At 51.4% G+C, this 25,154-nt stretch overlaps 1 protein-coding gene across 5 annotated transcripts in view; it reads right to left on the reverse strand.

The window, feature by feature from the left end:
* Positions 1-17,776: 17,776 nt before the first annotated feature.
* The window catches only part of IGSF21 (immunoglobin superfamily member 21), a 375,328-nt gene continuing 367,950 nt past the window's right edge, over positions 17,777-25,154 (reverse strand). For all 5 annotated transcript variants that reach the window (XM_084787969.1, XM_084787966.1, XM_084787970.1 and 2 more), the window contains exons 7-10: positions 19,620-19,705; positions 18,941-19,133; positions 18,602-18,640; positions 17,777-18,005 (exon numbers count right to left, since the gene is read on the reverse strand). In XM_084787969.1, the coding sequence (XP_084644095.1) occupies positions 17,932-18,005; positions 18,602-18,640; positions 18,941-19,133; positions 19,620-19,705 (392 nt within the window). In that variant the 3' untranslated portion in view covers positions 17,777-17,931. The remainder of the gene's footprint in view (positions 18,006-18,601; positions 18,641-18,940; positions 19,134-19,619; positions 19,706-25,154) is intronic.

Genomic DNA, 25,154 nt, shown 5'->3' on the forward strand with positions numbered 1-25,154 from the left:
GTGTGTGTGTGTGTGTGTGTGTGTGTGTGTGTGTGTGTGTGTGTGTGTGCGCGCGCGCACATATTTTTCTAGGACAACTTTGAGGTGCGGCAAACACTTTACCCACTGAATTATCTTCCCAGCTTTTAGTTTCACATTCTCTTCTTCCCTTTTTTTTTTTTTTATCTTTTTCTTTCTCTTTCTTTTCTTGACAGGAGTTCTCTGTGTAGCCTTGGCTGTCCTGGAACCAGCTCTGTAGACCAGGCTGGCCTCAAGCTCACTCTCTGTCTCCCAATTGCTGGGATTAAAGGCAAGCATCACCTTCACCCAGCTGGTTCCATATTCTTAACTAGACCAAAGCAGCAGCTCAGTGGATCATATCAAATGGGGGCACAGACCTGTAAAGAGCACCCAGATTGAGCAAAACCATCACCCGCACCCCACATTGCACCCTTGACTTCCCTCCCAGGTCCATAGAGCAGCTTGACCCCCTAGTGCCCGGGGTGGCTCTGTGAGCCTACACCCTGTCTCCCCATTTCTGCTCCTCTGAGTGTCACGGCCATGTCACCCTGGATTGGCTGCAGCTTCTTTGCTAGTGGGCAGACAGCTTATACAGAGCATGAAGGACACGGGCTCCCTTCATTCCAGCTATCCTACCTGGAGGAGCTGGAGGAAGTTGCCCTCAGGGTCTCTCCTTCCTTTGGGCACTGTGGAGAGGTGGCCTGGGTCCCTGCCTTCACCTCCCTCATCAACCTTGGAATGTGGCTTTCAGGAAAGGGGTGGGATCAGGAGGATCAGCTGTCACCACCACATCTTGGCAGGGAGCCCCGAGTCACAGAAAAGGACCTGGAAGTGTCAGTGCCTGCCAGGACAATGTGGACCCTTCAGGATGAGGGAAAGAGACCTGGGGAGCTATGGGCCTGGGATATAAGAGGGGGAGTAATTTGCTTTGGGGGCAACCAGAACTCAGTGAGTAGGTGGGGTATCTCGGGTCCACCCCACCCCCACCCCCCGTTTGTAAGTTCAACCCCCAGAGCCTCAGGGAAGAGCATTTGAAGGAAGCTCCTTTTAAGTAGGGAGCTAAAGAAAATGAAGTCTTTAGGGTGGCCCCGACCCAACAGATAGAACTTTAAGAAGGAATTAGGAACCAAACACAGTCACGTGTAACCCCAGCACTCTGAGGGAAGAGGGGTGGGAGATAGTTCTGAGCTAGCCTGGCCTACTGTAGTGCTTAATCTTGATGGTCAACTCAGCTGGATTTAGAATACCATGGAAACACACCTCTGGGGGTTTCTATGAGGATGTTTCCAGAAGGGTTGACCTGAGAAGGAAGATTGTCCTGGATGTGGGAGGCCCAGCTTCATAGGCACTGAAGGAAAAAGGGAGGGGGAGAGCATTCTCCAGCATTCACCCCCTCTGTGTCGTGACTCGATGTAATGTGACCAGTCACCTCTCTCTCTCTCCTGCTGCCATCCTGTCCCTGCTGTGATGGACTGAGCCTTCCTCCAGCTGCTTTGATTGGGGATTTTGTTTCAGCAATGGGAAAAGTAACCAAGCGACCATGTGAGCCCTTGCCCTCCAGGCCATAGCCTTTCTTATGGCAATGGTAGGCATCCAGCCACCTTGGGTTCTTCCCTTCCATGGAGGAGACAGGAACACAGCGGGTGACATGTGCCCACTGGGATCACTGTGCATTTTGTGGGATATAGAGTAATAAATGGTGGGGTGCATGAGAACAGAGTCTGGGAGGAAGCTCAGAGGTGCTAGGCAAGTGCCACTTGTTGAGGTTGTGAACCAGCACTAGGGCTCGTGGTGATTGACAAGAAGGTGTGGTCAGACCAGAGGGGGCCTTGTCCCCATCCTGCACTCATCATCATCACATTTGCTTCTTCTTGCAATGTACAGATGTCCCCTGATGTATCAGTCAGCTATTGTCATGTGACAAACATCTCCACAACTCAGAAGCACTCAAGAGCATTCCAGCCCCTGATGATTTGGCACAGCTTCATTTACCTCTTGTCCTCACTGGGTTGGTCCCAGAGTGTGCTCTATGGCACAGACAAGCGTGTGCAAAGCTCATGTGCAGAGCAGCCCATTGACATGACCACAGCCCAAGCAAGACCTGTGGCCATGCCCAATGGCAATAGGATAGGAGCAGCTACCACTTTGAGGAGGGACATTTACCCCTCCCTTACTGGGTGGCAGAGAGGCAGTATTTATTGAACCTTGATCTAAGTTAACCTTTTCACAAATGAAGAACGTTCCCCTGAAACACTCAGAAGTCAAAGCTTGAGCCCACTGCCCTCAGCAAATCTTTCTGGGACAACATCTTAGGCCAGTGCCCATTTTGGGGTGTCTCAGCTGACAGCCCCACACATGCTTCCTGGCTCACGTTCCCCACCTCTTACTGCTCCCCACTGTTGGTAAGACCCCACCTGAATGCAAGTCCACTCCACTCACTCCTTCAACAAGTTATCCAGAGACCATGATTTAAAACAGATTAACAACAAAACCACTTGAGCCACAGTGCTGACCTATGGTGGCCATGTGGCACTTAGCTGACACAGGTCCTTGGATGTCAAGACAGAAAGTATTGACTGGTACTGCTATCACCCTGTTACTTGCCACCTCTGAAATCCTGGGAAGAATGTTCCGTGACCTCAGCATTCGGGCACCACATCAGCATCAATTGGCTCCCAGGGCTTACAAAACCACTCCCCATCCTATTACCCAGAACAGGATACCCAGGTTGGCCACACCCAAAGAACTTTTCAGGAGCCCTAGCCAGTCACCCACAGACAAAGCCTTGGGACCATGGCTTTTTCCCAAGATGCCCCTCTCCAAGGCATGGTTGGTTCCGGCCAAGAAGGAGAAAAGCTGCTCCAAGGTCCCTGGCACACACCAAGGCACAGGGGCAGAAGGGCCAGGTGCCCTGGATGGGAGGATCCAGGAGCTCTCCTGTGGCAGCTCCAACCCGCTGGCGCTGGCGCACTGCAGTGAAACCACCTTTGACTTAATATATGCTAATTAGATTTTAATGGGATTCAGATTTCCAACAGTAGTACAGCGTTAGCCATGGTAAGTTATAATCATATCTAATTGGTAATTCTAACATAACAAATTTCTTGGATAAATTATTCTTAGTTAATAGTCCCCCAGGAACCACACCACCACCACCACCACCACCACCACCAACACACACACACACACACACACACACACATACACACACACACGGTCCTATTTTAGGAGAAATCAAGGGAAAAATGACAAGGTCAAAGTAGGCTCATGCTGAGGTAAAGCCACTGTTGAAGCCGGGTCTTCTCAAGCCACTGGCACCATCCATGGACTCTCCCAGCCATCAGAAGCCAGTGGCATGCAAATGCCGCAAGCTCTAGGATGCACGTGACACAAATCCAGATTGGTGTCTTTGAGGGAGGTGGCCTCAAAGGGTTAGTTCTCTGAGGGGTCCCCTCCCTCCAAAGCTGGAGCAGCACAGCAGATTCCAGAGAGCTCCTGCTCAGTTAGCACCTCCTGTGCTGAGCCCTTAGCTGGGTACTTCCAGATGAAGGTTGGGGCAGCCACTAGCCCTGGGCAAACCCTGGCGAAACCCTTGAGAGGGGACCAGATCCCGCTCTCTCATACATTACATCCTGACTGCAGTTTCCCCTCTTCCTCTCCTCCCAGTTCCCCTAATGTACCCCTCTTCCCCAGATCCACTCCTGTTTCCCTTCAGAAAACCAGCAGGCCTCCCAGGGACATCAACCAAACAGGGTATACATAGCAAATTACAATAAAGCTAAGCACTAACCCTCATGTTAAGGTTGGACAAGGCAACCCAGTAGGAGGAAAAGGGTCCCAAGAGCAGGTATAAGAGTCAGAGACACCCGACTCCCACTGTTAGGAGAACTACAAAGTCACCAAGCTACATAACCATGACATATATGCATAGTGCCTAGTTTAGACCCATGCAGGCTCCGTGATTGTTGCTTTAGTCTCCGAGAGGCCCTCTGAGCCCTGCTTAGTTGATTCTGTGGGCCACATTCTCCCGGTGCCCTCGACCCCTCTGGCTCCTACAATCCTTCCTCTCCCTCTTCAGAAGGGTTCCCCCAAACTCAACCTGACATTTGGCAGTGGGTTTCTGCATCTGCTCCCATCCAGTTTCTGGATGAAGCCTCCCTGGTGACGGTTGGGCTAGGCACTGGTCTATGAGCCTAGCAGAACACCATTAGGAATCATCTCATGTCCTCGCTATTGGGACAGTGCCTAAGTGGTCCTAAGGTCACACAGCTAGTCTGCAGCCGCATCAGGATTTGAACCCAGGGAAGCTGGGCTTTAGGGCTCAGTTCTTTAGCCACTATGTGAGGCTCTTTAGACTCAACAATTGGGGGGGGGGTCACCAGGACAGAGAAGAACCCCCACAGAATTGGAGGCAGCACCCAGAGAGAGGGAGAAAAGGAGTTGAACACTGTCAGGGCTACCCTGGAATTCTTCCCCCGGGGACATAAATTCCCTGGGGTTTCATCCCTAGCCACAGATGATCCTTCACTGGCTGTGTGACTTGTGGGCAGGTTGCATAACCTGCCAGCCCCTATTTCTTTATTTGTAAATGGAGGGAATGCCTTCTGGATGCAGGATTGCTGTGAGACAGACAGATGATACATGTCTGTGTGGAGCTGTCCTGCATGCATTCCCAAACAGGCGTTCACGGAATCCTGTAAAGACGGAAATGGTGCGGAGGGAAGAGAAGAGGCACCCGAAGGCTGAGGGCTTTACATCCTGACTGGCCATCTTCTGGCAGAGTTGCCACATGGAACACTTGGGCTTTCCTGGGGTACATCTCAGGGGACCAGCGCCACTCGCAAGGGTGTCACCCCAACTCCCTTGCCACTGTCTCACGTGGGTAGGAATGCCCCATTCAGTTCCAGTGATGGTCCAACGCTCTGCCCCAGGGCTGAGAGGACTCTGAGGAACACCTACAGGTGCTGTCATGACCCCCTCAAAGCCTACAGGTGTCACCTGAAGTCTGTAAGCTTGTGGCTTCATCGCAGAACCTGCACGGGACTTTCTGTGGTTTCTCAAGTTTCGGCCGGAGCACAGATACTGAGTCCAGCCTGTGGGATGGGAGCCCGAGGAGAACAGTGCCGAACTGCGCGGGGCTGCTGGGACCGTTCCTTGCAGCGCGGGCTTGGAATTCTCATAGCATCTTCTGGGCTCTTTCCCCAACCTCCCACTATGCACCCTGCATCCCACAGACCATCTGTGCCAGCTTCTACATAGCAAACCAACACGGCTAGCTGTGTAGGGCTTCAGTGCCTGTGCCTGATGCAGTGGTGCAGGTAGAAGGCCCATCCGGGAGCTGCTGTTCGTCAGCCAATGGCACACCTTTTTGGGCTGTCACTCACAAGTCTGAGATACGGGGGCCACCATCCGTCTTCAGAGTGATGGAGATGGAGTGTGAACAGTCAGCGCTTAATGTGTGCTAGTTGTTTTTTTTGGAACAAATGAGCTCCTGAGCTGCAAGATGCTGCTGTGGGGTTTGGGTGTCTGTTAACCCTTGTGATGGATGTTCTCGGTTGTCAGCTTGACGACATCTGGGAACTTACTAAAACCCAAGCAGCTGGGTGTGTGTGCGTGTGGGGGGGGGGGTTGTTTTCTTAATTAAATTGTCTGAAGTGAGAAGACCCGCTTTCAATCTGGATCTTTAGAGGTGGGAAGAGCCGCCTTTAGTCTGGGCCACGTGTTCTGCTGGCGGCCTATATAAGGGCATGGGAGAAGGAATCGGTCTTTCCGTGCCTGCTCACTCTCATTGGCAAATCCATTCTTTGACTGGCATTAGAGCCCACTTCTTTGGGATTCCTGCATCTACTGAAGACCAGTGGAGACATCCAGTCTCATAGTGTGAACAAGTGCTGGACTCTTGGATCTTCTGTTGGTGGACAGCCATCGTTGGACTAGCTGGACCACAGCCTCTACGTCACTCTAATAACTCATATATGATATATCCATCAGCTCTGTTCTTCTAGAGAGCCCTGACTAATACAGACTTTGGTGCCAGAAATGGTTCTAGAGCAACAGCAGTATAAGGGGATGAATATTCCAAGTGTCTGGAATAGGCTTCCCAACTTGCCAACACCTACAGTCACTGAAGCCTCTCCTAGAAGCTCTGTGAGCACTGAAAGCCCATGGCATGAAATATTTTATAAAGGAGACAATGCATTTGGCTACTCTGACTCATCGATTGTGAGAGGCAATGGTCTAGTGACTCTGCATATAAAACTTCTGACAATTTGTGGAAAGGTGATAAGGAAAATGATGGTGCTAGTCAGTTGCTCCTGCATCTCTGGAAAAACTGACAAGGGAGAACAATGAGCTCTGTGACAAAATTAACCAACGTATGGAATCTCAGGATATGGGGAAGGACGACAAGGAACCTAGTGATAAAACTGACCAGCTCCAGATGTGCATCAACAGCCAAAAGGTTTCTCAGTGTGCCCTGGAAGAAAACCTTCTCTCCAGCAGCCACAGAGCTCAAGTTGCAGAAAAAAATCAAGCCGAAGCCCTCATTATAAGTAAGGTTGGTTGAATTACAGTGAAAATTCAAGTCCCAACCGTGGAAGGGGTCAGTAATTAAAAGGTGTTAATTGATAAAGAAAGGGAGTCTGTAACTCAGGACGGAGATGCGTGGGAGGGCCTCACTGAAGCTGAGAACTTTGAACCCTCAGATTCTCAATGGTTTATCTCACCTGAGGAAGTAGCCTCTCCGTCCTCAGCAGAAGATGTACTCCACCCTACCCCACCCCACCCCACCCCACCCCACCCCACCCAACCCCACCCCCTGAAATATTGCCTTTTCCACCTTTGACTGAGGAAATTAATCCATGATTGTCTGCTAAACCAGCAGTGGTTTTCTTTGAAGGAGATGCCAGGCAAGACAACACTGATGACCCTCAGGGGCCACCACTAGCTGCCTCTAGACCGACAATCAGCCTTAAGGCTAAGCAGGCTCCTGGAGGGGAGGTAGAAAGTGTGGTCCACAAGGAGCTTTGCTACACAACAAAGGAGCTTAATGAGTTTACTAATTGATTTAAGCAGAATTCTGGGGAAGATGCTAGTCAGTTAGGAATGAGTTTTAAGGGTATAGGAGGGAACATAAAACTGGACTAGGCAGAGTTTATTGATATGAGACCACCGAGGAGAGATTCTAGGCTGAATATGAAATCTTTCACAGTTAAAAAAAAAAAGGGGAGAGTCAAAGGTTTATTTGAACAGTTGCCTGAAGCACTTGTCGAAAGATGGCCAACTGAAAAGGAGCTGGAGGTGCCCGAGATCCTTTGACTTAGTGTTGATGAAGGGATTTGGAGGCTCAGAGAAATTGCAGTGCTAGAGTGGGCGTGCTGCGTAAACCTAATTTTCCACAACAGGAAGACCCAGACGACAGGCCCTTCGCTAATCCTATAAGACACAAACCGGTGCGAGGCACGCCAGCATATTTGAAGAGCTCTGTTGTCACCCCTTTCCTTTGGAGACGATGCTGGACGATTGGATGAATTAAATACAGTGGATTTAACGGGGCCCCAAAGTAGCAGGGGCCAGATAGCAGCACTGACTCACCAAAGGCAAGGTGACTCTCGTTATTAAAATAGGCAGCATAGACCAAACGCTGTCCACAGTGGCCTAACCCATAATGGTCAGCACGGGCTGTGAGCTTTGTTACGTTGGCATGACCCATATGGGCCTTTGGTCCTGGCTAATCAATCATGGTGTTTTCAGACATGAAATAGATAAAAAGCCTATTGCATTTTTGCTTGGTCTGTATGAACAGAAGGTTTCTCAAACAAATGAAAGAAAGGTGGCATTGGATCGTGGTAAAGGGCAATCTTGGTGCATGAACCCAAGGGCTTTACTGTTAGCCTTTTTCCAGTCAAGGGTAACTGTGTGCTGGCCGAAAAGAAACAATCAGATTTCCCAGGGTCTATTGGATACTGGGTCTTAATTGATGTTGGCTGATGCAGGGAAATCCCAAGAAACATTGTTACCTTCCAGTTAAAGTAGGGGCTCATGGAGGTCAGGGGATCGATTAATGGAGAAGTCTGAGTCACAGTAGGTCCAGTGGGTTCTGGAACTCATCTTTTGGTTATTTCCCCAGCCCCAGAATGTCTAATTGGCATATATAAGTATATACATATATATATATATATATCACTCACATTGGTTCCCTGACCTGTAGAGTGAGGGCTGCTATGGCTGGAAAGGCTAAGTGAAAGCCTTTAGAGTTGCCTCTGCCAGGGAACAAAGTGAATCAAAAACAGTATCACATCCCTGGAGGAGCTGCAGCAATTTGTGCCATCATCAAAGACTTGGAAGATGCAGGCGTGGTGGCTCCCACCACAACTCCCTTTTGGTCTCCTATCTGGCCAGGGCAGAGGGCAGAGGAGATCCTGAAGGCCAGGGCAAGTGACATGAAAAAGCTGCCTACATCCTATGGTTCCTACTCCCGTTACAATGCTGTCTCTGCTACCTGTGCCATCTGCGCCTCATGTGGTGTGCCCTATGATTGGCTGACTGAAGAAGGGAAGACTAGGGCCTGGTTTACTGATAATTCTGCGCATTATGCAGGTACCACCCAAAAGTGAACAGCTGCAGCGTTACAACCCCTTTCTGGGATGATCCTGAAAGACAGCGATGAAGGGAAATCTTCTCAGTGGGCAGAACTTCGGGCAGTAAACACGGTCATACATTTTGCTTGGAAGGAGAACTGACCAGATGTGCAAGTGCTCACTGATTCATGGGCTGCAGCCAATGAACCGGCTGGATGGCCAGGGGCTTGGAAAGAGCATGGCTGGAAAATTGGTGAGAAAGACATCTGGGGAAGATGTGGATAGATCTCCCCAAAATGGGTAAAGGATGTGAAGATACTTGTGTCTCATGTAAATGCTCATCAAAAGGTGGCTTCATCTGAGGAGGAGTTCATTAATCAGGTAGGTAGGATGACCCATTCTGTGGACAGTCAGCCTCTTTCCCCATGTCATTGCCCAATGGGCCCATGAACAGAGTGGCCATGGTGGCAGAGATGGGGGTTATGCATGGTCTTGCCAACACGGACTTCCACTCACCATAGCTGACCTGGTGACAGCTGCTGCCAAGTGCCAGGTCAGCCAACAGCAGAGATCAGCACTTAACTTCCAGTATGACATCATTCTCTGGGGTGACCAGAAGTTGACTACATTGGACCACTTCCTCCATAGAAAGGACAATGCTTTGTCCTTACTGGAGTAGATACTTATTCTGGCTATGGTTTTGCCTTTCCTGTGTGCAGTGCTTCTGCTAAAGCCACCACCCATTGCTTCTGACCAAGGAGCTCACTTCACAGCCAGAGAAGAGCTACAGTGGACCCACGTTCATAGAATTCACTGTTCCCCCACCATCCTGAAGCTGCTGGCATGATAGGAAGATGACATGGCCTTTTGGATATGGCAGTTACAATGTCAATCAATTAAGTCTCAGCATCCTAGAGGGCTGGGCTGGAGTTCTTCAGAATTGCTTAGAATCAGCATCCAATATATGGTAGTTTCTCCCATAGCCAAGACGCACACACCTGGATCCAGGAATTGAGGGGGTGGCAAAGGGACTAGTTCTTCTCCTTGTCATTCCTGGGACCCACTAGGAAAAGTTTTGCTTCCCGTTTCTCTGACCTTATGTTCTGCTGGTACCAGAGGGAGGAGTGAGTGCTCCTGCGAGCAGCCACAACAAACACCCATTGAACTGGAAGCTCACACGTCCCTCTTGTCGCTTTGGGCTTCTGATGCCCTTAAGCTAACAGGCCCAGAAAGGAATTAACAGTGTTAGGAGGGAGATTGACCCAGATTGCCGAGGGGAGTTGGGGTTGCTTCTCCACAAAGGAGGTAAGAAGGATCATGTCTGGATGCAGGAGATCCTTTAGGGCGTCTCCTGGTGCTACCATCTCCTGTGATTAAAGGCAATGGGAAACTACCACAGCCTAACCCAGGCAGGATGACAAGGGGCACAGACCCGTCAGGAGTGAGGGGATGGGTCACCCCTCCACATAAAGAGCCAAGACCAGGTGCAGTGCTTGCTGAGGGTGGAAGAACGTAGAATGTGCAGTAGAGAAAGGTGGTTATAAATGCCAGCTAAAGTCATGTGACCAGCTGCAGAATCGAGGATTATCATTGACACGAATGCTTCTGTCGTATTTTATTAAGAATGTATTTGTAAAAAAAAAAATGTATTTGTGTATTATGTGCTTTCTTTCCTCGGTTTCTTTGTCATGCAATGTAACATCAGTTAAAGAGTATCAGTGGTTGTATTTAAGCTTGAGATATTAAAGGAATGCCTCTCAAGGGGCATTGCCACCTATTCTATAATTGTCTAATGCATTTGTGGCTGAACATGGCATAGTTACATCATGTTAGGCATAGTTATGATCTCGTTATTGTTTTTATTTGGAAATTAAACATGCTATAAGGAGATATGATTGTCCATCAAGCTGACAAGGCTTGGACTTGTCATATCTAATCTTGGTTGTCAACTTCTGGAATTAACTAAATCCCAAGTGGCTGGGTAGGGAACTTTTTTCTTTTTTTCTTTTTCTGTTTTGTTTTTTGTTTTGTTTTGTTTTGTTTTTTGAGACAGGGTCTCTCTGTGTTAGCCTTGGCTGTCCTGGACTTGCTTTGTAGACCAAGCTGGCCTCGAACTCACAGCGATGCGCCTGCCTCTGCCTCCCGAGTGCTGGGATTAAAGACATGCACCACCAGGTCTGGTGGAATTTTTTTTCTTAATTAAATCATTCAAAGTGGAAAGACTCACTTTTAATCTGGATCTTTTGAGGTGAAAAGACCCATCTTTTTTTTTTTTTTAAAGATTTATTTATTATGAACACGGTGCTCTACCTGCACATACACCTGCAGGCCAGAAGAGGGCGCCAGATCTCACTATAGATGGTTGTGAGCCAACGTGTGACTGCTGGGAGTTGAACTCAGAACCTCTGGAAGAGCAGCCAGCGCTCTTTAACCTCTGAGCCATCTCTCCGGCCCGAAAAGACCCATCTTTAACCTGGTCCTTGTGTTCTGCTTGCAGCTTATGGGAGAAGGACTCCTCTCTCTGTCTTTGTCTCTGTCTCTGTCTCTCTTTCTCTTTGTCTCTGTCTCTGTCTCTGTCTCTGTCTCTCTCTCTCTCTCTCTCTCTCTCTCTCTCTCTGTGTGTGTGTGTGTGTGTGTGTGTGTGTGTGTGTGTGTGTGTGTGTGTGTGTGTGTGCGTGTGTCTGTTTCCCTCCTTGCCCTCACTCTTTGGCCACTCCATTTACTGGTATTAGAGCCCACTTCTTCAGGATTCTGTCATGTACTGAAGACCAGCAGAGACATCCAGCCTCATGCACTGAGCAAGTACTGGATTCTTGGGCCTTCTGTTGGTGGGCAGCCATTGTTGGAGCTACATTTCATTTGGTCAGTTCTGTTCCTCTGGAGAATCTTGACTAATACACCCCTTAAGCTTGGCTTGTCCAGAAGCATGCTAATCCCCGCCACCTGTTGCGTAGACCTCTTTAGTCACCCTCATCAATCACCCCACACCGCTTCCTTCTCCAGCCCCATATTTGCTCAGTTCTCTAGAATCAGCCCTTCTCCCGACACCCAGCAGTCTACCTGAACAGGCAGCTCTCTTTCTCTCTCTCTCTGAGATTTCCCACCTCATCACTGGGATGAGGGCTGGGACACTCTGCTGAGCTCCATGGTTAACCCTGCTACTGGTCCAGGCACCCAGACCTCCCTCCTCCATGTCTCCGTACATTGCTCTGAGATGGTGCTGAAGTGTGCTGCAGTAGTGTAGCGCTAGTGTGGTGGTGCTGTAGTGTGCTGCAGTAGTGCAGCGCTAGTGTGGTGGTGCTGTAGTGTGCTGCATAGTGCAGCGCTAGTGTGGTGGTGCTGTAGTGTGCTGCAGTAGTGCAGCGCTAGTGTGGTGGTGCTGTAGTGTGCTGCAGTAGTGCAGCGCTAGTGTGGTGGTGCTGTAGTGTGCTGCAGTAGTGCAGCGCTAGTGTGGTGGTGCTGTAGTGTGCTGCAGTAGTGCAGCGCTAGTGTGGTGGTGCTGTAGTGTGCTGCAGTAGTGTAGCGCTAGTGTGGTGGTGCCACCTCTTCTGTGGTGCTGGTGTCCTGGTTCCATGGCAAAGCCTTGGGCCTTGGACTTTCCCTCATGGGAGACCAGGGCGATCCCCACCAGTAGATTTCTTTCCCCAAATGTCCTCTCTCTCTCTGGTTCTGGGAACTTCAGGTCTGATGAAAGCTGAGGCAAGTGGAGATTGTGAGAGCCTGGGCTGGGCCCAAGGTGACAACTGCAGGCAGGGCCAGGGCTAGGGCCAAAGACAAAGCCACGGAAGGATGAGGGGAGGCAAGGGAGGCTCAGCCCAAGGTCAGGAGCTCTGTGGGCCCAGGGCTGGTTGGCATTTAGCTTTATCACCGAGACGTTGGCATTTGGAAAAACTTGTATTTTACTTGCCTGTTACCATCCATCTCTCACTTGGGCCTGTCGTCCTGGAGGAAGCTGAGAGAGCCACTCCTGAGCCAAGAGCCTAAGTGTTTTGTGGGACACTCCCCTCACCAGCTCACTCCTCCTTTGGCCATGGGCAGCAGAACTGGGCTCCACCTTCACCGGACACAGGGAGGGTTCAGTCCCTCCCGCCTTGGCTTTGCTCACTTTCACTTTCCTTGCACTGTCTCCCTGTGTCTTGGCTTATTTTTTTCCTCCCTGTTGCTGTGCTAAAATATGCTGACAAAGGCAACTTAAGGGGAAGAGAGTTGATTTCAGATCAAAACCCAAGGTTACAGGCTGTCATGATGGAAGATGTCGCAGGGGAGGCGTGAGAGGCTGCTGCTGGTACCCTGCTGCTCATTCTGTCCTCCCTCTGTTATCTCTGGTGCTCCCGGTCCTTCGATCTCCGTAGCTCTGTCCCTTTCCTCAGTTATGTCTACTCCTTGCTTCTCCAGTCTTCTTGGCACTCCCATGAATGCTGGTCTGTCTATCCTTTTTCTGTCCCCTAGAGCCCAGCTGGACTGCTGACCTCTCTTCCCTCTTCTCCAAGTGGCATCCTTCTCCCCACCTCCTCATACATTCAAGAATCCAGCTGTCCTCCCCCCCCCCCTCCCACCAAAAAGCCAGGCATGGTGGCGCACTCCTTTAATCCCAGCACTCGGGAGGCAGAGGCAAGGAGGATCACTGTGAGTTCGAGGCCAGCCTGGTCTACAATAGTCTAGGATAGCCAAGGCTAACACAGAGTGACCCTGTCTCAGGGGAAACAAACAAACAAACAAACAAACAAACAAACAAAGAATCCAGCTATTAGCTATCTCCATATCTAACCCCAGGGCAGCCTGGCCCACAATGCCCAGCAACCTGAGTGACTGGTACCCTCTCTTCCCCTCTTTGCCTCTCCCATACCCCTTGCCCATTTCTGTTCCTTATTTTCTCTCCCTTCTTTTCTCCGCCTTCACCCCATCTGCCTTCCCCTTCAGGTTTCACCAGCAGGTCAGGGCTCCGGAAGGGGAGGGGGTGTTGCTGACGCTGGCTTACACATCTTGCAGGAGTGGAAGTGTACAAGCCCAAGGTTGACCTTTGCCACCTCCCACAGCAGGGCCAAGCCCAAGGGCTCTGGGTTTTGTTCCCTCCATGTTGTATCCATACTCTTAATAAAACCCACAGTTTTTTTTTTTTTGGAGCCCAGGGTGCCCCATGTGGTTGTCTCATGGGGGTCCACAGGGCATTGTTCTTTTCTCTGTGTCTTCCCCACAGTCAAGGTGGCTCAGGGTGGAGCTTGTGGCCAGAGTCACAGACACCTCAAGAGGACTCCCAAAAGTCCCTGGAAGTATAGAACGAAGCATGCTGTCCCTGACTGTCTGTATCTATAAGAGCTTTGGGGGACAGAGCGAGTGAGTCACAGCAGGCCTGGTGTCCTGTGCTGGTGAGGGGACAGTAGCCATAGGTTTGAGTCTCTCTCCAAAGCTCCTGGCAGACAGGCAGACAAAAACTAAGCTCCAACCAAGGGATACAGGTTGTGAGTGTTCCCGAATCCCCTGCCCCAGTGGGGAGGGCACCCCAGATGCTGAGCGTGGACACCTGGCCTCGCAGAGTGGCCACTAAGTGCTTGCAGCAGCTGCACTTACTCTTGACACTTGCTCATGAGCCCAAGTGAGATGAACAGAAAAGGAAGCATGGCAAATCTTCTCCTATGCCACTTTTGGGTCCTGAAGCCATCTCTATCCCTGCTGGCTCAGCTGGACACACTTAAAATCCTCCAAGAATCAGCAGATCTATAGTGACAGTAGCCCCGGGGGCAGGCGAGCAGCAGGGGCCTCTTGGAACTGTGACAGGTGAATGGGGAAAGATGAGCTGTCTGGGACCTGATGTGGTCCAGCAGCCACATGTCCAGCTTGTAGCTTCAAAAAGGGTGGCCTCGGGGGACTTATGCACAGCAAACAGGACTCTGAGATTGTCTCCCATCTGCACATGTGGGTCACACCTGAACCACCATGAGGCCATACCACACACGGGTAGGGCTGACTTCAGTTGCTCCTCTCATCCTTGAAAGGGAAGTCCCCATCCAGGACTATCTCCCTGTGGGTGCTCCCTCCTCACTCTGCTACCCCCAGTACATGGCACACAAAGTGTGGACCCCCCAGTATATGTGGAGTGCAGCCCTATCTAATGGGCCCATCATTCTGAAGGACGGGGGCTCCGTAATGGCAGAACCTACCCAGTCAGGCCCAGCTCAGGCCCTGGCTGGAGGAGGAGGAGGAGACTTAGATTTTGTGGGATGGATGAAGGCACCCATGGGAGACTGAATGCAAAAGCAGAGCAGATGGCTGCCCCTCCTGCTGCCGCTCAGGAGCCTCCCAGCTAGCCCTCCCTGGTCCTCCACCACTTCCCATGGTTCATCTGCTGACTACTGAGCTATCGATGCACTTCAGGGGTCACCGGAGCCCAGCAACCCTGCTGTTAACAGGGCGAAGCAAGTCCAATTTCATGCCTACGTGGGTTTCCCTCCAAGAAAGCTAAGAGAATAAAGCTGTGTATTAAAATGTCTTCAGAAAACAGAAGCTTCGGGAAGCAGGGGCCTTATACAGAACTGCTGGACAGCAGTAGGGTGGGCAGGTGGTTCCTGGGAGACAGACAGGTCTTTGAGGAAGGAGACTGATGGTACAGCGTGGTGGTTACCTGCTCATCTCTCTTTGATGTTTGCATACGGATGGATGTCTGAGAGGACCTTCAACTCCACTACTGTTGTTGACTGACTAGCCAAATATTTACTAGCCAAATATTTACTGCATCCATCATTCGTCTCTGATGGATTTAAATTACCAATTGGTGGGCGGGAAAAAATTCAAGCTTAAATGAAGATAAAAAGACATAAGGGAAAACCCCAAACTCTAGAATATCAAGTTCAAAGGCTGAACGTTGGGGAGCTGCAGACTTTTGCAGAGGACTGGGGTTCAGTTCCAAGCACCCACTTGGCAGATCACACAAATGTGTAACTCCAGTGCCAGGGGATCTGGTGCCCTCTTCTGACCTCACTGGGCACCAGACAGGCATGTGGTGCACAGACATACATGCAGGCAGAACACCTGCACACACAAAGATAAATAAATCTAAATAAATAATAAATAAATGGTTAGTCGTTGGGTTGAGGAGGTGGCTCAGAGGTGAAAGTGCTTGCCGAGTAAGCCTGAGGATCTGAGGTCAAAACCCCAGAACTCACTAAAAGCGCTACATGCAGGGAGCGTTTGCAATCATCTCCACTATTACAGACAGATGAAACAGGCATGGACCCGGAGAATGAACATTCATAAATGCACATGTGCAAACACGCACACACACACACACACACACACACACACACACACACACACACACACGGAAAGTAAAATACAAAGGCTGATTGTCTTTTCTGAGATAGGGTCTCATGTAGCCTAGGCTAACCCAAAAGTTACCATGTGTCTGAGATTAGCCTTGAACCCTCGATCCTCCAGACCCCATCTCCCGAGTGTTAGGACTATGGCTGTGCACCACCACACCCAGCAAAACCTCAGGTCAGAACCGAGGGCTGCTGTAGCCTAAACAATCACACTCACCCTGCTCCTTTCTCTATATCCGTGTGACTTCTCAGCTCCACACAGGAAAGGGGAACTCTAGTTTTCTTTTGAGTAGGATGGAAAGGATGCTGTGTCAGCTTCCCAGGGGTGGAGGGTGGGGAGGGGGGCCTCACAAGACCTAGTGTGCTTCAGCTCTTTCCTTCCTCCACCCCCACTGAGCTCAGTTGATGGAGCCTGAGCGATCACATGACGCAGAGCTGAGTCATCCAGCTGAAGCCACCTGGGGCCCCCAGTTGCCGCCCCCACCACCACCACACACACAGCTCAGAGCCACTAGCCTTGGTTCAGATCAGCAACCCTGCTCAGGTGCTGGGGCCAGGGCAGCTTTGGGCATCACTGTCCTGCCTGGGGCAATGGTCTTTTCTTCCACCCTGGGTGCTCCAGAGCGCAAGGGTGTTCGTGTGTATCCAGTATGTGGCTAGGAACAGCCTCGGGCTGCCCACGAGCTCGGGATAGATCTTCAGTGTGTTTAGTGAGTGAGACTTGGGGCTCATTGCAACATACCCACCCCATGCCATCTCATCCCACCCCGTCCCACACCATCTCACCCCACACCATTCCATGCCAGCTGATCGCTCTGATAAGCCCTGTCTCCCATCATCTTCTTGGTGCCTCTCAGGTCTTTACCACAGCAGGGGTGGGGAGTAGGGGTGGGATGGGGGTCAACCTCATCCATCCCTTTGGCTCAACCAGTGTCCACACACATGACCCAGGCAGAGGCTTTACATGTGCTGCCTTGGGTTTCCCTCTAGGTCTATGATCTGCCATGCTCTAGTTAGGCTAGCCATTGGCTCCCTTAGGCCCATGGGCACAAGCCCTGGTTTGTGGGATGGCCCTATTGAAAGGTGGTGGGACCATCAACAGGTGGGGGCCCAGTCTTCCTCTTCCTCTCTGTCTGTCCCTGCCTCTTTGTGGGATGTGCCTCTACAGCTCCAAAGCTTCCTGCCATGGTGTATGGCCCAAAGCAATAAGGCTGATGGGTTATAGGCTTGTATCTTCAAAACTGTGAGCCCAAGAAACCTTTCCTTTTGATAAGCAAATTATGTCAGGTGTTTTGTAACAGTGATGGAAAGCTGACTGATACACACTGTAGGAGGATCAGATGTCAGGTAGGTACTGTTCCATTTGCTCCAGCTCCAGGAAAACCGCTCATGGAATTTACAAGCCTACAGACTGGACTACATACCAGTCTGGAGTGTAACCTGTGACAGGTCGGGGTAGGGTCTGGCAACGGGCGTGGGGGGATGGTGGTGGTCTGCTATCTGAAGCTAAGCTGTCTGGTGAGCCTGGAAGCTAAGCTGTCTGGTGAGCCTGGATGGTCATCTGGACCACTGCTATCTGTATGTAGGTATCCATGCTAGCTGTTGCATATGCCACCAAGATTTGGGTTGACTTGTTAGGCAGCACTATCATGGCTACAGCTGACTGTTGCATTTCCCTTGAGGGATCATGGCCGTTTCCCGTACCTGGCTGTTTTTAGGACTGAATGAGACAGGAGCTGCATGTCTACCCATCCTCATAGTGTCATAGGCTTCCCATTTCCTTTGCTATCCTATCTCTGTACCTGTCCCAAGAATGGATGTCAGCAGGCCCCCAGTAGCTTCTATTAGACAAAGGAGAAACATAGAAGCCACACACCGAGGTGGGGAAAATCCGTCTGTTTGTTTAATTAAAACCCAGTGAAGAAGCCGAGACATGGGCAAAGACTAAGAACAAGACTGGAAATAGTTTAGAAAAGAAATGAAAATCGATCGCAGAGATTGCCGGGCCGCCGGAACATCAGGAGGAGGCGGCATCTTCACGTGAGCTCCAGGATCACTGTCAGGGCAAGCACCAGGGTGAGCCGGACGCCAGCGGGGCCAGAGGCAGAACCTGTGAGGGTGGAGGTGGTGTCAGGGCTGCAGCCCTGCCTGTGTGGAGTAAACAGGCTCCCAACAAAGACGCTCGGTAGGAGGCAGCATCAGGTGACCCGGTTCAAACCCCAGCTTTGCTGTCTCCCTGCCATGGGTCCAGTGGCCCCATGCCCATGCAGGCCTTTTGGGCTGAGGCCATCAGAATGGTCCAGGAGTGGGAAGCTTCACCGAGAACTGTGAGATTTGCTGTGTAATGGTAGTGTTGGCATCCCATGGGTAGTTCTAGGTTGGGGTGGCTGAGGGAGCAACCTGGGGCGTCTGTCTAGGTTCTTAAGTGTCCCATGGAGATGTCAGAGACCCACCCCATGGTCAGAGGGTAGCAGTGAGAAGAAGCAAGCTTGGTCTCTGACTTCCCATTGGTTGTTTGGGGGTGTAGAGCCGTCCTTGCTTAGTGCCTGTCTTTGCCTAACCTTGACTCTGTTTATGTGCCTCAATGGCTTCCTGAGGGAGGGGGAGGGGCCTGGGGAAGCCAACGGTGCTTCAGCAACAGATGTTTTCTGAAGCACTGAAAAAACATTCATTTTTAAGTGTGCAGTCTTGAGGGTAGAGACTTACCACGGGAGTCCTCAGTTCCTCTTGGGATATTTGGGTTTTCTGTCAGAAAGAAACAGCAGAGTGGGTGGCACTGAGTTTTCAGTATGGAGGACCTTCCCGGGCACCCACTATATGGTACTGTATGGACTGGGACGGTGTATCCAGCCACCCGGTCTCTCTGTATCTCAGCATGTTACAGATGGGGGAAACTGAGGCCCGCTAAATGGCAGAGCTGAGACGTGAACCCGGAATCTCTCTGAGGACAAAAGCCATTGTGGTCAGTGGGCTGAATTATCTCTGTGAGGCAAATTTAAGGGGTTTCTGTGGACAGCTTAGAGGCAGGGCCGGTGTGGTCCCTACCGAACACTATGAGCCGAGTGTGTGTATCAGTAGAGCCCAGTGGGTTCTGGGCGGTGCAGCGGTACATGGAGCCGTTGAGCTCAGCAGGAACCCTCTCCAGCACCAACTCCTTCCCGTCAAACTCAGCGCTACCGTCCAGGAGGCGGCTGCCCACTCGCGTCCACGTGAACATGGGTTCTGGGAAGACCTCATTCTGTGGACGAGAGTAGGGAACAGTAGAGTCTCTGGCGGGGGGGGGGGCATCCTGTCAACAACAAAGGCTTTCCAGGCCCCAATTTTAATCTAACAGGCTTCAAGCGGTACCTCAGAACCCCAGGAAGAGGGCTGGGGATGTAGCTTAGTTGGGAGTGTGCTAGCCTAGCACACACAAAGCCCTAGGTTTCATCCTGAAGCTGTGAGGCTGTCAGCCTATAATCCTAGCACCAAGGAGAGGGAGGTAGGAGGGTCATACGTTCAAGGTCATCCTCAGGTAAGTAGGGAGTTTGAAAACAGCCTGGACAACAAAAGTCTAGGTGGAGAGGATTGGGGGTCAGGGTTGGAATAAATGAAAAGACAGAAGGTTGCTGCGAACGCATTTGCTTGTGGGTGTAGGAGAGTGAGCCGGAGACACTGGTGTCCATGACCACTGTGTGTCTCCACTCACCCACCACCCGACTCAGGTATCTGGAGAGAGGCTGACCTGAAATCCGTGGACTAGGATCCTCACCGTGTCCCCAACCCGGGCTCTGCTGGGAGTCATCACGATTTTGGGTCCTTTGGGAGCGACTGTGTGAAGAGGAAGACCGGGTCAGAGAGGGGTGGTGCGTGGATGTGGGTCATCATGAAGAGGGGGCAGGGCGGGAAGCAGAGCAAGTTCCAAAGGCTGGTGGTGTCCTAGACATTAGCCCCCCCAAGGAGGCTCACTCAGTCCCCAGACATGGCTGCCTCCTTCCATCTTCCCTACAGCCCTACTGTGTGCCCCACCGCAGCTGGGATCTGGGGACTCAACAGCACCCACAAATGCATGGATCCTTCCTGAGCTTGTGGGTCTCACAGGTCAGTGGGGGAGAAAGGTAGCACCGTCATCGTCCCCTCTGTCCAGCTGAGTTCACGGAGGCCCAGAGAGTTCATTGTGATTTGCCAAAGGTCACACAGGGAGGAAGAATCAGGGTCAAAATTTAGGATCCCACTGCCAGGGGATTTCCTGGGGGGGGGGGAGGGGGAGGGGGTACAGGTGTGGACAGAGTGAAGCCACCAGCCTTTGTTCTCCTCTGTATGTGCTGAGGTGAAGGATGCCCTGGGTCCCCCTTGCTTGTGGGAGATCGAAGGGCTGCCTGGATTTCTCTTCTTCTTCTTTATTTTTCTACAGAGGGGAAAACCCAGGGCCACACATAATGAAGAGGCTCGTCCAAGGTCCCCGTAGAGTCAATTACACATGTTCCCTGACTCCCCGCCCCTCATTAATTCATTGGTTCACTCACTCAATAGTAATTACTGCGCTGGCCATATGTCAGGCTTTGGAGCAGGGCTGGGGACTAGTAAAGGGGACAGTGATAAAAATCAAGTGTCCTGCAGCTTATTCTTTAGTGTGTGTGTGTGTGGGGGGGAGACAGGGGGTACGGACATTTAATTTGCAAACAGACTCAGCCAAACTATGAATGGTCTTGTGTGCAGGGACCGAGGCCAGCAGAGGCAGCACACAGCTCATGGAAGGGCGGTGGTCGTGGCGTCGCTGAGAAGTAAAGCCCATGGGGTTAATCAGAGAGCTGGCAGGGCCAGGGCCGGACTCCACAGTTTCTAGGGTACTGTCGTCCCCACTTAACTCCAGAAATCAGAGCAACAGGCAGATGTGAGCAGGCTCCAGGCTCTACCAGTTTTGCTCTCTGAGAACAAGTCCAAGGCACTATTAATTAAGCACGAGGAAGACATCTGAAGGGCTGTGTGGGCAGAGGGATGGGTCCAGCCTGCTGAGAGGGGAGGGCAGGCTGGGGAGGGGAGGATTTCCACTGCTGTGTCCACCTGCCAGCTGTATGGGTGCAGCGCTGGCCAGGGACACGGGGGGGGGGGGGGGGGCCGGGAGCTGCTGCGGCAACAGTTCTAGACTATTCTGGCAGATGGCAGGTTTGAGGATGGAAAGGCTCCACCTCTAAGCCATCTCCTCCCCCTTCACTCAACACTTCATGTTTTATGTCATCTCACTTTTCATCCTTGAGAGCTTGTCCTGAAAGCAAAGGAAGGCTCAGGGAGGCCAAGCAACATTCTTGCCTTCTCCCTTGTCCTTGGGTGTTGTGGAGGAGGTGAGTTTGCGGATGGAGAAGCCCTGGGGGCGGGGGGGTGGGGTGGGGTGGGGTGGGGTGGGGGTGGGGGTTGGGGAGGGGGGCGGGATTAGCATGGCCCTGGGTGGTCTGTGTCACTGCCAGCCTCAACCAGCAGAGGGCGCTAAAGGGCCTCCATTACAGAAGAACGCAGGGCCTCGATGGAGGGCAGCGGGTTCAAGAGATGCTCAGAGCCCAGAGCATCCAGGCAGATGACCACAAAGCCTCCTCTGCTCCCTGAGCTGTTTACAGTGGCCCCTATGTTCAGCTGACCCTGAGGGGTATAGAGGGTGGCCTGGGAGGAGTTCACTACACTCCTGTCCTTCCGAGCTCTCGTGCAGATGGGTGTCTGCAGCAGATGGCCTGGGGCTCGTTCCCTCAAGGCTGCCCCTTGTTTCTGGACGTCAGACCAGCTGCTTGCACCCTCCCATCCCACCACCAATCAGGAAGTCCATTTGTAGCTCCTGGCAAGAAAAGCCTGGCCCCCTGCCTGCTTTGAGAACACAGCCCAAGAGTGCCAAGCAGAGGTGTTTCCACAGTTTTGGTATTCACTCCTCTCAACTCCTGGAGTGTAGGAACCGGGGAACAGAATGCAGGCCCAGGATATAGATCTAGCCCTCTCAGGCTGTGTGGGTGGAGCATCAGCTGAGTCTATCGGCTCGCCTGTTTATCACTTGCCCAAGAGAGGCTCTGAAAACTAACAGTGGGGAGAAGGATGAGGCCACAGAGTGAAACTCTGCCTCAAAGGAATGCAGAAATTCCCATTACACGCCCCGCCTGTGTCATTCTTGCTGTCTGTGAGGATGGCATGTGTGGTCTCAAGGAAGAGCTCTTCTGGGACTCCCATGGAATTCTGAGCTTTCATTAAGACAGTCACTCGTCCATCCACCTAACCATCCATTATCTATCCAGTCCACCCTCCCATCTGCCTATCTATCCATCCACCCACCCAACCACCCAGCCATCCATCCACTCACCCAACCACCCATCCATCCATCCACTCACCCAACCACCCATCCATCCATCCACTCACCCAACCACCCATCCATCCATCCACCCACCCAACCACCCATCCATCCATCCACCCACCCAACCACCCAACCACCCATCCATCCATCCACCCACCCAACCACCCATCTATCCATCCACCCACCCAACCACCCATCTATCCATCCACCTACCCAACCACCCATCCATCCATCCACCCACCCAACCACCCATCTATCCATCCACCCACCCAACCACCCATCCATCCATCCACCCACCCAACCACCCAACCACCCATCCATCCATCCACCCACCCAACCACCCATCTATCCATCCACCCACCCAACCACCCATCCATCCATCCACCCACCCAACCACCCATCCATCCATCCACCCACCCAACCACCCAACCACCCATCCATCCATCCACCCACCCAACCACCCATCTATCCATCCACCCACCCAACCACCCATCCATCCATCCACCCACCCAACCACCCATCCATCCATCCACCCACCCAACCACCCATCCATCCATCCACCCACCCAACCACCCATCCATCCATCCACCCACCCAACCACCCATCCATCGATCCATCCACCCAACCACCCATCTATCCATCCACCCACCCAACCACCCATCCATCAATCCACCCACCCAACCACCCATCCATCCATCCACCCACCCAACCACCCATCCATCGATCCATCCACCCAACCACCCATCCATCGATCCACCCACCCAACCACCCATCCATCGATCCACCCACCCACCCACCCATCCATCCATCCACCCATCCATCCATCCACTCACCCAACCACCCATCCATCGATCCACCCACCCAACCACCCATCCATCGATCCACCCACCCAACCACCCACTCAGCACTCCCCAATCATCCATCCACCCACCTAGCTATCCAACCAACCTATCTGCCCACCCATCCATCCCCCTCATCCCACCATCCATCTACCCAACCTTCCGTCCATGTGCAGTTGTTGGCTCATAGACGTGAAGTATTTATCAGGTTTGAGAAGAAAAAACAAAACAAAACAAAACAAAACCACACATGCTGGTTTCCCTAAGGATTGGTACCATTTTTACATCACATTAATGATGCAGGAAGGTTCTGATTGGTCTGCATCCTTGTCAACATTTGGTATGGTCAGTTTTCAAAAGATTACCTATTCTAGCAGTCTACAAATGCTACCTCACTGAGGTTTTAACCTCCATCTCCCTGATGGGTCACAGTGTGTAAATATATCTATGGATGGTTTTAAAAGCAGGACGGCAATGGGCTAGGGATGTGGCTCATTCAGTGGCAGAACACTGGGCCCCAGGTTTGACCTCCATAACTGACAACAAATATTGATGGTCTCTCTTGTATATTTAGTAGGATTCCTCCCACTTTTTGGTTTATAAGACTTTCTCCTTTTGTTTATAATTTTGTTCTCAGATAGAGCTTATGACAGTCTAGGCTTGGAAACAGTTAACCCAGACTGACCTCAAACTACCCATATAACTGAGGATGACCTTGAACTTCTTATCCTCTTGGCCCCACCTCCCAAACGCTGGTTAACAGCCATGCACAGCTATGCCTGGCTTAGGTTTGCTTGTTTGGTTTGCTTTGTTTTGTTGGCATCCTGGGTACCAGTGCTGCACAGAAGACTAAGAGTATCTCTCCTCAGTCTGCACCTGCCTCCTTTTCACTCTCTTAAGGATGTCTTCTTAGGAGCTGAATTTTGATTCAGTCCAACAAACCAATTTTCAATTTTTCCTCTAGTTGGTTTTTTTTTTTTTTTTTTTTTTTTATGACTGCTTTAAGGAACACTGGCTACCGAGGCTCCATAAAGACATTTTTCTCCATTTTGTTCTAGAAGTTTTATGATGCTGGCTTTTACACTGGGGCCTATCAATCATCTCAGGTTAACCTGTGTGTGTGCCAAGCAGGGGCCAGGCCCGCCTCTCCCTCACTCGTGTTCTCTTGTTCTTGGGGCCATGTGTTAGAGAACTGTCTTTACTCTCCAAACAGCCTCAGGGTCTCCAGCAAAATCAATCGACTTTACCAGCAGGTCTATTTCTGGGCTCTCTTCTCCATCAGCCTAGTGTCTACACACTGGTGGGTCTGGCAGCTGTTTAATCTGAGGTTTGGGCTGATTTATATTTTAAGTAGATCAGTTGGGATAAAGAACAGTACGGGGCTGGGCGCGGGGGGGGGGGGGGACGGACAGGAGCAGAAAGACCAGTCTAGAGGCCATGATGCACACCAGGGGTGGAAGCAGAGCGCTTGGACGGAGGTCAAAGAGAAAGTGTTATAAGGGCGGGTCTGAGGCTGTGCTGCAGGGCAGGTGGTGACCTGGACATGAGGAGACCAAGAGAAAGTGAGTAGCCCTGAGGCTTCCGACTTAACCAATGGGAAGAAAGCATTCTCACCACTGAGATGACTTTCAAGGCTACCCACCAGAGAGACACAACCCCAGGGAGACGGGCTTGAAAGAGGTACAGTCAGCTGTACGGGCCAGGGAGAGCAAAGCAGACTTCTTGGGTGGAAACGGCATATGAACCACACAGGGCATCCATGGAAAAGGAATGCATGTGATCTTAACAGTAAGGTCCACTGCTGCAGACAAGCCTACCTATCAGTGGCCTGGTCTTCAAAGTCCTTGCTGGGTGTTTGAATTCTGTGTACCAATAACCACTCATGACTCAACTGTGTCCTTAACCAAAACCCTCAGGTAGGCAACACTAAGGCGGTGACTAAGGAAATGGTCTCTGGGGACAGACAGCACCAGTTAACTGACCTGTCATGTAAAACCCAAGTCCCTCATCTAAAGGGTTGGGATAAGAACAGCGCCCTCATTGGCCACTCAGGGTACTGCAGGGGTTCAAGTTAGTCTCCTAGCTTATGGTTAAACCGTGTTTGCTGGTCATC

This window comes from Acomys minous (genome assembly GCF_964271855.1).
Source record: "Acomys minous genome assembly, chromosome: 6".
NCBI classification, from domain to species: Eukaryota; Metazoa; Chordata; class Mammalia; order Rodentia; family Muridae; genus Acomys; species Acomys minous.